The sequence below is a fragment of the Poecilia mexicana genome, unplaced genomic scaffold (genome assembly GCF_051168715.1).
Source record: "Poecilia mexicana isolate PSO_F unplaced genomic scaffold, ASM5116871v1 scaffold_20, whole genome shotgun sequence".
Classification (NCBI taxonomy): domain Eukaryota; kingdom Metazoa; phylum Chordata; class Actinopteri; order Cyprinodontiformes; family Poeciliidae; genus Poecilia; species Poecilia mexicana.
Window position 1 is genome coordinate 1,628,409 of NW_028263389.1, and position 12,506 is coordinate 1,640,914.

General features: G+C 40.3%; 1 protein-coding gene across 1 annotated transcript; it reads right to left on the reverse strand.

Annotated features, from left to right (window-relative positions):
• Positions 1 to 8,012: 8,012 nt before the first annotated feature.
• LOC148153205 (voltage-gated inwardly rectifying potassium channel KCNH2-like) lies at positions 8,013 to 10,584 on the reverse strand. Its single transcript, XM_088001613.1, has 4 exons — positions 10,435 to 10,584; positions 9,146 to 9,356; positions 8,701 to 9,032; positions 8,013 to 8,257 (listed from the first exon to the last, which is right to left on the reverse strand). Exons 1-4 carry the CDS (start codon positions 10,571 to 10,573, stop codon positions 8,013 to 8,015), a joined length of 927 nt encoding a protein of 308 aa, XP_087857739.1. The 5' UTR covers positions 10,574 to 10,584.
• Between the last annotated feature and the right edge of the window lie 1,922 nt (positions 10,585 to 12,506).

Here is a 12,506-nt window from a genome sequence, read left to right on the forward strand (position 1 = left end):
GAAGCACTCAATCAATTTGAGGTATTGAGGTTTTGAGGCAGAGCCACTGAAAAGGGCAGCCAATTCACAGTCGTGCTGTTTGACTGTGTTCCTACATTCCAGCCCGATTCCAGATCATTTCCCTCAGATACAGCTACCTGTAGTCCACAGTGTAGTTGCTATTATGACACTAAAACAGTAGAAAAACTCCATGGTGATCAGAAAACCTAAATCATTATAGAAATGGCTCACTGGAATCCTTGAGCAGGTAGTAAGAACTGGAATATAAAATACAAAAAGGAAACTTCAGGATCAGAGGATAGGTAAAACTGAAAAAAAACAAAACAACAACTAATAATGCATGTGTGTAATAATGCAACCATTTAAGTAGGCAAGACAATAAACAATAATGAGAGAAGAGTTTAGCATTTCATCTCTAATACACATATTACAATTTTTACGCTTGTTTAGTTCCAATATACTTCTACAGCTAAAACAGCATTTAGAACTTTCAATTTTTCAGTTTTTTACTGATAAAATAAAGGTTTCAAAACTTCATCACTCTTTTAATAAATATCTGTTCAGTGTAGATTTGGTTAATGTTGTAGATTTTGAAGTGGAAATCATAAAATGCAATCTACACCTTTAAAAAAACAGAGAACATCCTTCTTATTTAGCACCAACAAGAAGCTAGCTTTAGCATCCTAAGTAGCTAAAAGTTAACCATGGCTAACCCAAAACAGTTGTTTCAGGTTCTGCATCAAGAACGAACAAATCAAATGTGCTATACCACACGAATGGAGGCTTTTTCAGTGTTTTTATTTCAGCATTTTGTCAGCTGGCTAAAAAAAAAAAAGAAAAAAAAAAACATACTGGTTGACTGTCAAAGCAACAGGACAACTCAAAAGCTAGAAGGTAGCTACGAGCTAGCAAGAAGCCAGGAGACTTACTTTTGAAATAAGTCTTTTCTCACTTCAACATGAGTTTCAAAGATACTGATATGGAAGAATAACACTCCCAGTATTTTTTTTTATTTAGATAATATTCTTTTTGTCATCTGATAACACCATGAGCTAGAAAAGGTAAAAATAACTGATAAAGACTACACCGGTGGTTTTGTGAGAAAAAACTTAGAACACATAGAGCTTAAGGCTAAATTCCCAAGTTGTGCCAAGTATTGAAAATCATTCAAATATCACAAACAAGACAGGTCTTCAGGTTATCTAATTGCTGATAAAATTCCACAGCAGGAGGTTTGGTGTTGTGATTGTGGTGAAACACGCTCTGACATGGCTGCACTGAAAATATACCACGACTTAAAAGCTGCTTAATCAGCCGTTTCTGTGCCCATCTGAGATGGCCTGGATCCTGGTTTACATCATGTCCACAGATGCAGATCATACAGTATGTTTTGGATCTTCTGACGAGCAGATAAAAGGAAAATGTGGGAGCATGTGGAGGGGATAGAGGTCACGAAAGCTCACTGCAGCACATGGGAGAAACAGATTGAGCTTTGTTGTTCAATCATGAAGAAGAGCGGCTAGTAGTTACTTTATACTAATGCTAATACAAGAAAATGTGACTTCAAAGTTAAATTTCTTCTACTGATGCCTATTGGTACAGGCTGCATTAGAAGAAATTTAATTTCATAATTTAAGGCCTTGAAATTAGAACTTTGTCCCTTTAAAAACTCCTGCTCTTTCTGAATATCAGTCTTCAGGAAGTCATCATATTATCATTCATCTATTAACACACACTGGTTTTATCAACATTTCACTGAGAAGTAGCTCTTATAATGAGCTCAGCTGATGAGCAGTTCCACCAGGTGTTTGCTAATTGCTGCTGGCTAATTTGAAGGAGCTGAGTGAGGGAGAGCGGAGTTGGAAGATTGGAAACTGCAGCTCATAGGAGGAGCTTTGTCCTTGAAGGCGGGGCTAGGTCCACACAGGTGTTTTGTACAGCTGAGTGGTCGCCATGGAGATTGAAGGATTTCTCAAACATGCATGAAATAATCAAGGCAACACTCCAGGTATGTTCTTGATGAGGGAATATCAATATAACACGATTAACACGATTTCTTTGAACAAGCTAAATATATATATATATATATATATATATATATATATATATATATATATATATATATATATATATATATATATATATATATTAAATAACCCTGCCCTTTTAAACTCAGTGTGTCTCCCTTTTTTGTCGTAACAATACACACATTCACACACTGTTTTTGGGTGGCCACAGTTACCCTGGGAGTGGAGAAGTGACACAACGGCAGAGTAACAGGGACGGACGGAGGGGGGTTCGAACCAGTTACAGGACGAACAAAGTGCTAATCCTTCTCCAGACAAACCGCCATGACCCTCTCAGCAGCCCTCTGAGGGCAGCTTCCCATAATAGTAACCTGCCACTGCTAAATACTGCTCTCCTTTATATCCAGAACCACTCAGGAACTTCCACATGAAAGTTCACGAGCCAAAAGGCCTGAAGAATCCAGCGCCTCCGTCACAAAGCCAGAGCGCGCAGGTCACCTCCTGTCAGTGTGGGACAGGCAGCAGGCTGCTTTTAATGCTTCCCAATCCACACAGGGCTGAATAAAGCCTTCTCCTCCAGGTGGAACGCTCCTTATTGGGGTAACTACGGTACTCATTTCTGCTAATTTATGTCCTATTTATCAGCCACTGAAATGCCGAAGAACTTTGCCAGCGGTGGCGCTAAGAAAAAACGACTTTGGTGTCAGATTAGAGCCGGGCCCTGCTGGCGCATTGTAAGAAAAAAAAAAAAAAAAACATGTGGCACTGCTAAAAATACCTGCTTTTGAATCATTCACATCACATACCACTTAGAGAACTCATGCATACTCATGACCTTATGTAGATATTTATCATCAGATTTGGGCGAAGCGGGAAAACAATTCCTGAAATAATGCGGCATGGCGGCTCTCCTGCACCGTAATAAACTAATAAACATGAGAAGCGGCTGGAAGGGAGGATGACCCCCGACTGTTGGCTCGGGGACGCTTCAGTCAACTCACACTACATAGTTTAAAGTTTTCTGCAGCTTACTTGAATGCATAATTCAAGTGTTACTGAGTGAAGATTTTAATGGCACACACACTAAAGAATTGAACTACAGTAAGTGCTGCTAAGTTGAACAAAAGCATCAACAGTAATATTCTATGCAAAGATTAGAACTCTAACGGCTACCACAGTGCAATAAGGACATTGCAGAGAAAAGAAAAAAGGAATTGTAAATTTCCACCAAAAGTTTTCTAGAAAAACATGGAAATGTCTGAGTTTGAAAAGTCAGAAATTTGCTAGAAAAAAACTCAAAATACTGCATTTTAAATGTATAGCTAAGCCATTAAAAAGAAGTAAAAAAAAAAAACTCGAACAATATTTCCTTTTTTAATTGGGGAAAAGGTTTTGGCCTCTAAGTATTTCTGTCTGTGCTGACTTCGGGTGCAAACAGTTTCAACAGCTCTGCTTCAAGCTGTCCCTCTGATGGTGGAAACTTTTGGTCTGAGATTTGACTAGTAACTTTAATTATTTGGAGTTGATCAACCAAAATGACAATTTCATTTGTTTATTTTCTATTTCCTCCCCAGTTTGTATTGTATTTCAGTTATACTACCTGTCACATTACAGATGGAAAAAAAAACTATTTAAATTGATTTGATCATTTTAACATGGCAAACATCTGGCAGAGGTGTGTAGAGTTTTATGTTGACTGTACAGCTGATATTTATCGTCTCTTTTAAGCCATTAGCAGAGACGTCTTTTGATGCATGTGGTCCTTTAGCCTAATGAAATACATTCCATTATAATGCTGCAATGAATCAACAAGAGAAGATCAGCTCAATAAAATTGAGGCAATAAATCCTTACGATTCTTTTAATCCATATTCCGACTATGTGACAGATGTGAAGGGCTTCAGAAATGGAAAAATTCACAGACACTGTTTTTACGCTGTACCTGGTGAAAATGTCAGCGCATACTTCATCTCTGTCTTTGTTTTTTGCAGCATATTATACATTCTAAAAGATTGCCGAAATTAATGATAGTTCATAACGAGCAGATTTTGTGTTTATGCTTTCGACTTTACAGTCAGTGACAGAAATGCTGTATTTTGCCAACTGTGCAGCTTCAGTTTTAGTGCTGACAGTTTGGGTTGTTGTTGGATAATGGCAGAGTTACTGTATGCATATTATTTCATCGTTAAAAAGCTTCATCAGCTTAAAAAGTTGACTTTGTGATGAAAACCTATTGGCACAACTTTACTGGAGCACAATGCCATCGCCAACACAGCAGAAGCTGTAAAATCACTTCAAAAATCTATTGCTAGAAAACCAAGGCGGGTGACCAGGGAGTCGTGACCTTGACCTGTTAACCAGTGCAGAGCTAGCTCACCGTAAGCAGCAGGAAAAACACACAGAATATTGATTAGCCAAACAAAATGTGTTAGCTACTTCGAGTCCTGTTCTGTGCCAGCAGCATAGTTTACTGATGAAGACTTCAGGTTCTTACATTTGCTGCCAAATAGGAAACCAGTCTTTAAACCACAATGAGCTTCATCTTAAGCGTTTGGAAATATGTAACTTCAAAACTGACGAAAACGAGGTTACCAAGGTGATATAAGGACTATATGATTTGATTTGACATCAATTGACATCCAAAAAGAAATCAAACAAAATTTTTGAAGGGGGAGTATTATGTCTTCTCCAGGTATATGGTGTCATTTTACCTCATAATCAAGTAACTATAATACCTTCAGTTGTTATAAAAATGTTATTTAAATCAAATATGACTTAAAATAATTTTTATTTCCTGATTTAATGCCTTGAAATTGAGCCTCTGTCTCTTTAAAAACTCATACTCTTTCTGTAACTCTGTCTTCAGGAAGTCATCTCAACATGGCTCCTCATTAACACTTTTTTTTGTTTTACATTTTTACCAGAGTTGAACTGAGAAGTAGCTCATATAATACTGAACTCAGCAGATATCTAGGTGTACATTTACCTATTGTGAGTGCCTTAATTGAATGAAGAAAAAACAAAAAAAATACAGAGCGTTTAAGGTAAAGTAAGTCTTACAGTTTGTGAATAAGTTTTGTTTTTTGAATATTTATTCTCTGTGCCTTTTGGCACTGGAAGAATTTCAGTGTTCTAGCATAAATAAGTAGTTTAACAGTTTTTTTTATCCTGTGGAACAGTGCTGCCTGAATATTTGTAATAATTTTTTGTTGTATTTTTTTTTTTTAATTTAGGCTTACAATGTAAAGCTTTATCCAACTTCTGGTATTAGGCCTCTGATAGCATTCTGATCAGTTACTCAGTACTTGACTGAACTTTGAACAAGATAGTATTTTTTCTCTTCTTTGAGAATTTTTTGAGAATATTTTTTAACAGTTACTTTTTACTTTAACTTAAGTTAAAAAAAAAAATAATATGCTGAAGTAGTGCTACTCTTATTTGAGTACAATTTTTGGGTACTCTACCCCCTTCGGCTTGAACTGGGTCGGTCAAAGTTCGGTAAGGTAACGGTCGCTCTCACTGCACGTGCCTTCTGTGAATAAACAGTCACATTTAAAGGCAGCTGTTCCTCTCAGATTCCAGAAATTTCCTCCAAGCGGAGAGTCAGTCGGCACTTTGGAGCCAGACTGAGCGCGTGCAGCCTCAGTCACGAAGCCTCACATGCAGCAGGAGGAAAGCTAACTCCGTGTTCAGAGGAGGGTAAAGGGAACAGCGCCAGGAGTCACTCCAAAATTAGAAAAAATCTGCACGTGTTCCTGTCTCCCCCTCTCAAACGGTTTATGAAACACGTAAATTATTCAACCTTATTTGCGCCACAACATCATTTTAACAGTTCTGCTGAGGGATTGCTGCGGCGTCAGTGTGACGGTGCTGCCCTCTGCAGGGCGGAAGTGGTAATGCAGGAACATAATCATTGAAATATCTGAACTGATTTAAAAAAAAAAAAAAAAAAAGGACCAACGAGTACATCTCTAATGTGAAAATAAGCAGAAAACCGAGTGAGACAAAAATATCTCTGTGTTTGATTATAGATTCAGACATGCATGTGATTTATTTGGCAGGCTAATAAATTCTTCTGAATAAATATATATCTTCTTTAAAACTTCTTTATCGTTTTCCTCCATTCTTCCTATTAGCCTGCTATAAATAGAAGTCCATTTGGAGTCACAGCTGGTGCTGTTTCCTCCCATCTGCACTGTATAACAACTACAGTACACAGCATCAGTTAATGCACATTTATGCATACACACACGCACACACACTGAGGGCTATGCTTTAACCTTGCCAGCTGAACCTCATTCTATGTGGCACGACTGCATTCAGTGATCCACGATTAACTCCGGAGATACTAGAAAGCCCATGTCTGACTCAGATAAGACAGAAAAACTGATTATTTACGTCTGCCTTCAGTAATACCAGGTATACAGGGAGTCTTTGCTCCAGTGGCTTACTGATAAATGCTTCTAACAATCAAAGCTGCATGGAGACACTTAAGACAGTTTTTGTGACTTAATTTCTGAAAAATTAATAAAAAAATAAAAAATAAAAAAAACTTTGACAAAAGCACTTAAGGTCTCTTTTTCAAAGAATATCAATAAGTCACAAAGTTAGGATTGTAGAAGTTACTGGTTAGGCAAGAGTGACATGCTGGTTTTTTATTTTCTTACTTTATAGAAAAATTGGAAGTGGCTAATTAGTATCAACAGGTCAAAGTTTTTGAAAGACCAGAGATCAGAAAACTGTCACAAAACCCTCATCAGTGCACCTCTAACTGAAATCCCAATGTACTTACCAATGTACTTAAGGGTCTAATGCCTTAACAAAGACAAAGTGATAGAGTGAGTGAGATCATGAGGGTGATAAAATGTTCAACAGCAGAACAACTGCATAAAAAAGCAAGCCATTCTTCCTTCTTGTGTCCGACACTGACCACATCTCATAACTGGCCTTACGAGGCTTTTAGGTACCCAGTGTCAGATTTAATAAGCTGTGACAAAGTTGGAAAGGCCATAATCGTGATGAAGGTTTCTTTAAGGATAAAGTTTTCTGAACATGTGTAGAATTTCCAATAACAGTCAGCAGGAAGATGAAGTCACTGTAGGAAAAAAAACACATTTCTCCACACAATCCATCCATATAAGTGTCCTTTCTCTGTTACAGGACATTAAACCCAGTTTTCACCCCAGTTCTCAAACTGTTTTGATCAACAGTTTCAAAACTCTACATTAAAACGCTTCATACTTTAAGATGTTAATGCAGAACAATTATATTAACATTGAGTGGTTAGTTGAAATATGCATGTAAAAACCTTCATGAAGGTGTGCTGCAGGTTTGAGTTTTTATCACTACCAAGACAAAGGCATCATGTTAGTCATCTCATACTCCTGATTCTGTCATTCAAATCCACACAGGACAATGACTGGAAGAGAGATGGATTGCAGACAAATGAGAAATAAATCATCAAACATCTTCCTTGGACTTTTATCAGCTCTGGAAACGGAGCGAACCAGTTCTTTTGTTTTTACCGAACCAAAACACACCAAATTCTGCAGCACATGTCAATATTAAGGTTGTCAAAGTCAAGCTACCATAGCTGACCTACGTTCCTGTTGCATGCTTTTTTTTCAATTACAACTTTTTCCTCACAAGCAAAATGTGACACTTGGAAATTGTTATCTAGTTGTCATAATGTTGACAACTAGTAGTTCCACGAAAGTTTTTACAGATTTCCTCCTGTGCTCAGTCTAAGTAACTGTAGCCCTACTGAGATGCCTTTGATTATCTCATCAAGGGTCAAGCAATCACAATAATTTATACCAGTAGGTGAAACAAACAGTGTACTCTGTTTGCTCTGGTAGCAAGTGGATACAACTCATGGAAACACACAGACACATTTTCACCATACATGGAATGTGAAGTTTGCATCCAAATGCTCTAAAACTATTTGGTAACACTGCAGTGGTCAGTCCATATCAAAACGGCTGATTCAAACCGGCAGTGTGTCGTTGTGACGTCCTACCTGTGTGACCTTCTCGGTGACGTTGTGAGTCCTGTCAATGAGCTTGCAGGGGGCTATGATGTCCATCTCTCCAGAGGGCAGGGCGATGAGGGGGTCCGGTTTGAAATCCACAAAGTTGAGGGTGATTTGGGGGATTTTGGATATCGTACGGTACCGCATGAGGTCCGAGTCCGAAGTGGAGTTCAGTATGTTAGACTTGCTATTTACTGCCCCTGTAGAGAAGCACACCAGGTCAGAATTAAAGCTTCAGAAGAAATATCAAGCTCCTCTGGCTCCACCTAGTAGTCCTGTTGCCATTTGCAGAAATACAATCAATCAGAGTCAGGAGGAACGTCTTAGTAGTATCAATCACACTTGTGTACATGCTGCTCACACCCTTAATCAATCAATCAGCAGATAACGTTGTTCAACTTCAACATTCCTGCTGTCTGCAGCTGTGCTAATGGTGGAGAAACAGTTGGAGTTCTCAATGGTGGAGTTTTCGGCAGGCTCCACTGTAGGGGAGGAGCTGTGGATGACTGGCTACAGCAGAGAGCAAGTGGGAGGGGCCTGTAGGGTCTGCTTATTCAAATTTTCAGGTTAAGCCCTTTCTCAAAACTCATGACTCCAGACAGTAGGAAAGGGCAGTGCAACGTCGCACCACCGCTGTACTCACCAGTGCTGCTGCTGGCCGGTCGGACGCTGGCCCTCCGGTTCTTTCGGTCCCACTCGGGCCTCAGGGCCTCAATCTCGTCCACGGAGGAGGCGCGCCGCATGCTGTGGAAGCTTTCCCGCGAGCGGCTGTGCGTCAGGGTGCAATTGGAGCACGAGGCGTCCGGGTTAAGGCTGAGGCGGTGGCGGGCCACGACGCAGGGAGTCGACTGGTTGAGGGGCCCGACCAGGTGAGCTACCTGGGGAGGCAGCCTGGGGAGGGGAATGGGGGTCTCTGAACATAGGAGGGTGCTTTGGTCCTCCTGGCGATCCTCCGGCCACTTCTGTAGAACCGACCTAGAATCAACCAAACAAGATTAAACATCAGACCTTATGCTTGCAGAAAGTGTTCATAAAACATCTCTTCATGCCCCACATACGCGTTTCTACAGTAATCCTGAGGACTGTACCTGCTTCCACTGAGCTGCTGCTGGTGGTCTGGGGGTAAGAGAGGCAGGGGCAGGAACTCGCCCAGACCAAGAGACTCGGGACTGTGGTCCGGATGCAGCGGCAGGGGCGTGGCTGTGGGGATGTGGCCGGCCTCCGCGTCGTCCAGCGATGCCTTGCTGTTGGACAGGGAGCGGAGCTGGGGGAGACGCAGCTTGAAGCCTCGTGGGCGACCTGGGCAGAGGGAGGATAAAGCTGGCTGACGACCTGCTGCGTGGCAAGTGGATTTAAAACCAGAGGTGGAGTTCATGCAGGAGAGAGGGAGGATTGGAGATGGATCACATGTGGGACGGCGACATTGATGGGATTGCCGTTTCAGTCAGAAATAATCTGAAAGATTATTTGGTGGACTCATAATACAAGCTCTGTGTTGCAAGCCAATAAACATCAATACTTAGAATTCAGAAGTATACAAGTCTAAATCTAATGTCTGCTTCATGTTCATAAATTGTGCATCAACATGAGCAGAGATGATGAAGATCATAAGACTCTAACCTACTGAATGTTAAAATCAAGCCTCGGTTGAAGTGTTCCTGCACCAATGCGAACATATTCAGTGTTTGAGTGTGATGATACACCTGATAAGTCTCGTATGACATATTGAGATTAGATTCACAAAACTGGAGGTATTTGGTTTTGAAGGACTTTATTATGGGCTACCAAAAGCCTCTTCTCCATTGTCGTCTCACTCTAGGTGGTGAGACCTAGAATGAGACGACACTCTAGGTGTCGTCTCACCAAACTGCTCACAGTTTGGTGAAGCTGGTCAGCTTGTTCCACAGCTGAGGAGAACTTGTGCTGCATGTGGAAATGGAGATGAATCTGACCAGCTAATTTGCTGTAAACTATTGTTACATCAACTGTAAGTTAAAATGTTAATATCTCATTTTCCAATAGTTTTATAAATTTTGTGAATCATAAATCTCTGAAGAAGTGAGATTGTTTCTTTGAAAATATGAAAACTTATAGTTGTCTGCCAGAGCCAAGGAAAACATGGCTGTATGCTCAGGATTGAGATGAAATGTTAAGTAAGGAAAGTGAAGGGTCAACTTGTCTGACCAATCCAGAAGTCTGACAGCACTACGCCTGAAAAACGTCCTATAGCAGCAGCTATAAGAACGGCAAAAGGACACATTGTGAAAAGTAACGAGTGAATGGAAACCTTATAGAAAAAGACTGAAACTGTCTGAGGTTCCTGCTTTTTGTTCCTGGTCTAAAAGAACACAATGAGCACATGCATGAGAACGCTGACCTGTAACAAGCCAGGTGGGCAGGCGATGGTTCAGCTCCCGTTTGTGGTCCTTCAGTGCGTCTTCAGTCATGACCTCGAAGTTCAGGATGAACATGATCACCACACCATCCTCGTTCTTCACCGGCACCACGTCCACCATGCACAGCAAACACTGGCCTGCAGAGACAGTGCCAACACGCAGACCCATGGGGTTGGTCAACTCAATTTGACCTACCCTATGGTCAAATTGACTACGGGGTTGATTTATCAAGAAAAAATAACTTTTAGGTTATCTATGCATCTTAAATACCAACAAATTTGACCTGGAGAGACACAAATTGTCTGCTCACAATTAAAAAAATACACATATTTTAACACATTTTTTAAAAATTCTCACTATGACAGACAATCTGTGAAAAGATCAAGATCAAGCTCTTCTGCCAGTGCTAACTAAAATCAACCAATCACAGCTAGGAGGCAGGTCTTAGTGCTGTCAATCACTCTCTGGCATGCACTGCTCACAGTTTGGTGAAAGTTTTAACAAATATGTATATAATTTATATACTGCAGCTTTAAGAGTGAATCTGTGCCTCTTCCTCACAACACCAGGAGACAAGGCACAGTCTCCAATCTGCTGGGAACGCAAAAGCGGCTAGGTAAGCATGAAATTAAACTGAGGGTGAGAATAAGTGGCTGAGCTCAACACACAACACAAAAGAGCTTAATTGGAAGTCAAATGGTGGTTCTATCATTGTCTTATCTTTAAGATAAAAACCATGAAATCCTCACAATGCATATAAACAGACCAAACGATGATATAAAACTGAAAAAGTCACAACCAAGCAAAGTCAAAAGTGGGAAGATTTCAAATGGAATAACCGTCTCCAACTAATTCTCTCAAATTTCACCTGGATGTATTTTGAGTTTATGAAGAGAAAAGCATTTGTTGTGTTTTGGTCCAGTTCTTTACAGTCCCCCAGAACTCCATCAGAAAAAAAACAGAACTTGTATCTCACTGTAATCTTCATCCTTGTTTCTGTTATCTCCAAACATCCCATCCCCCCCGTACCCGTCCAGCCTCTTACCTGGACAGACAAATGCCACCACAGTAGTTATGGCAACGCTTCAAGCCAGTCCCGTGTGCCGTACCGGCCAACACGGAGTATATCTACGGCAACCCTGCTTTGCCCGCCGTCCTGCATGCCACGCATCTCACATCATCACCGCAGAGTGGGACGAAATCCGATTGGACAGGAGCTCTAATCCCGACACAGTGGGGGGAAAAATATGAAATGCTGGGAAAACTAGAGGATTAAACCATCTGGCCTCCATCAGCAGCAGTTGTGCATGTCTGTCCGCATGCATCCATGCTTTAATAAACGTGTGGGCATCGGACAAAGCTGAAGCCCATTCATCATCCTGGATCATGTTCATTCATGCCCAGTTTTTGCAGCTGTGAAAATGCATTTGCAGACTTATTTTAATCACTGGATGTGTTGCTGAGTCAGGCTGAGAGATGCAGACACCTGACTGAGGAACTTCCACACAGGCTGCTATTTGTTTCTTCATAAGAAGACATCAGCGCATCGGGCAGGCCAGTTCTGTGGCTGTTAAACTCCAACTTGTTGACTTTGTCCTATAAGTTTCAAACTCGACTTCTGTTTCATCTGTCTTCAGTGTACTGTTTATTTTTTGCTCATGATTCTTTGTAACTGTTCATCGCTGATTATTACAAAATTTTGATTACACACAAATATGATCAATGAGCTGGCAGTTATACAACACTGTGTAGAAATGTCTGGAAATGAGTAAAGCCACGCTGCTTCCTCCTTCATCCATCTGGAACGCTTTAAAAAACTAAGAAGAAAGTGTGAGATTAAGATACACTGACCTGTTTTACTGTAATATTCAATAAGGTAGAATATACATACTAATGACTCTGGATTAAAGTAAATTTTGAAAACACCATTTAAGGAGGTTTTAAACACTTTTCATTAAGAAAAGTGTTATTTTTAGTTATTAGTTATTTTTTTATTGATCGCATATAATAGTCTAATTTTAATTGTCATGTTTTCATTAGCCGTACACGGAAA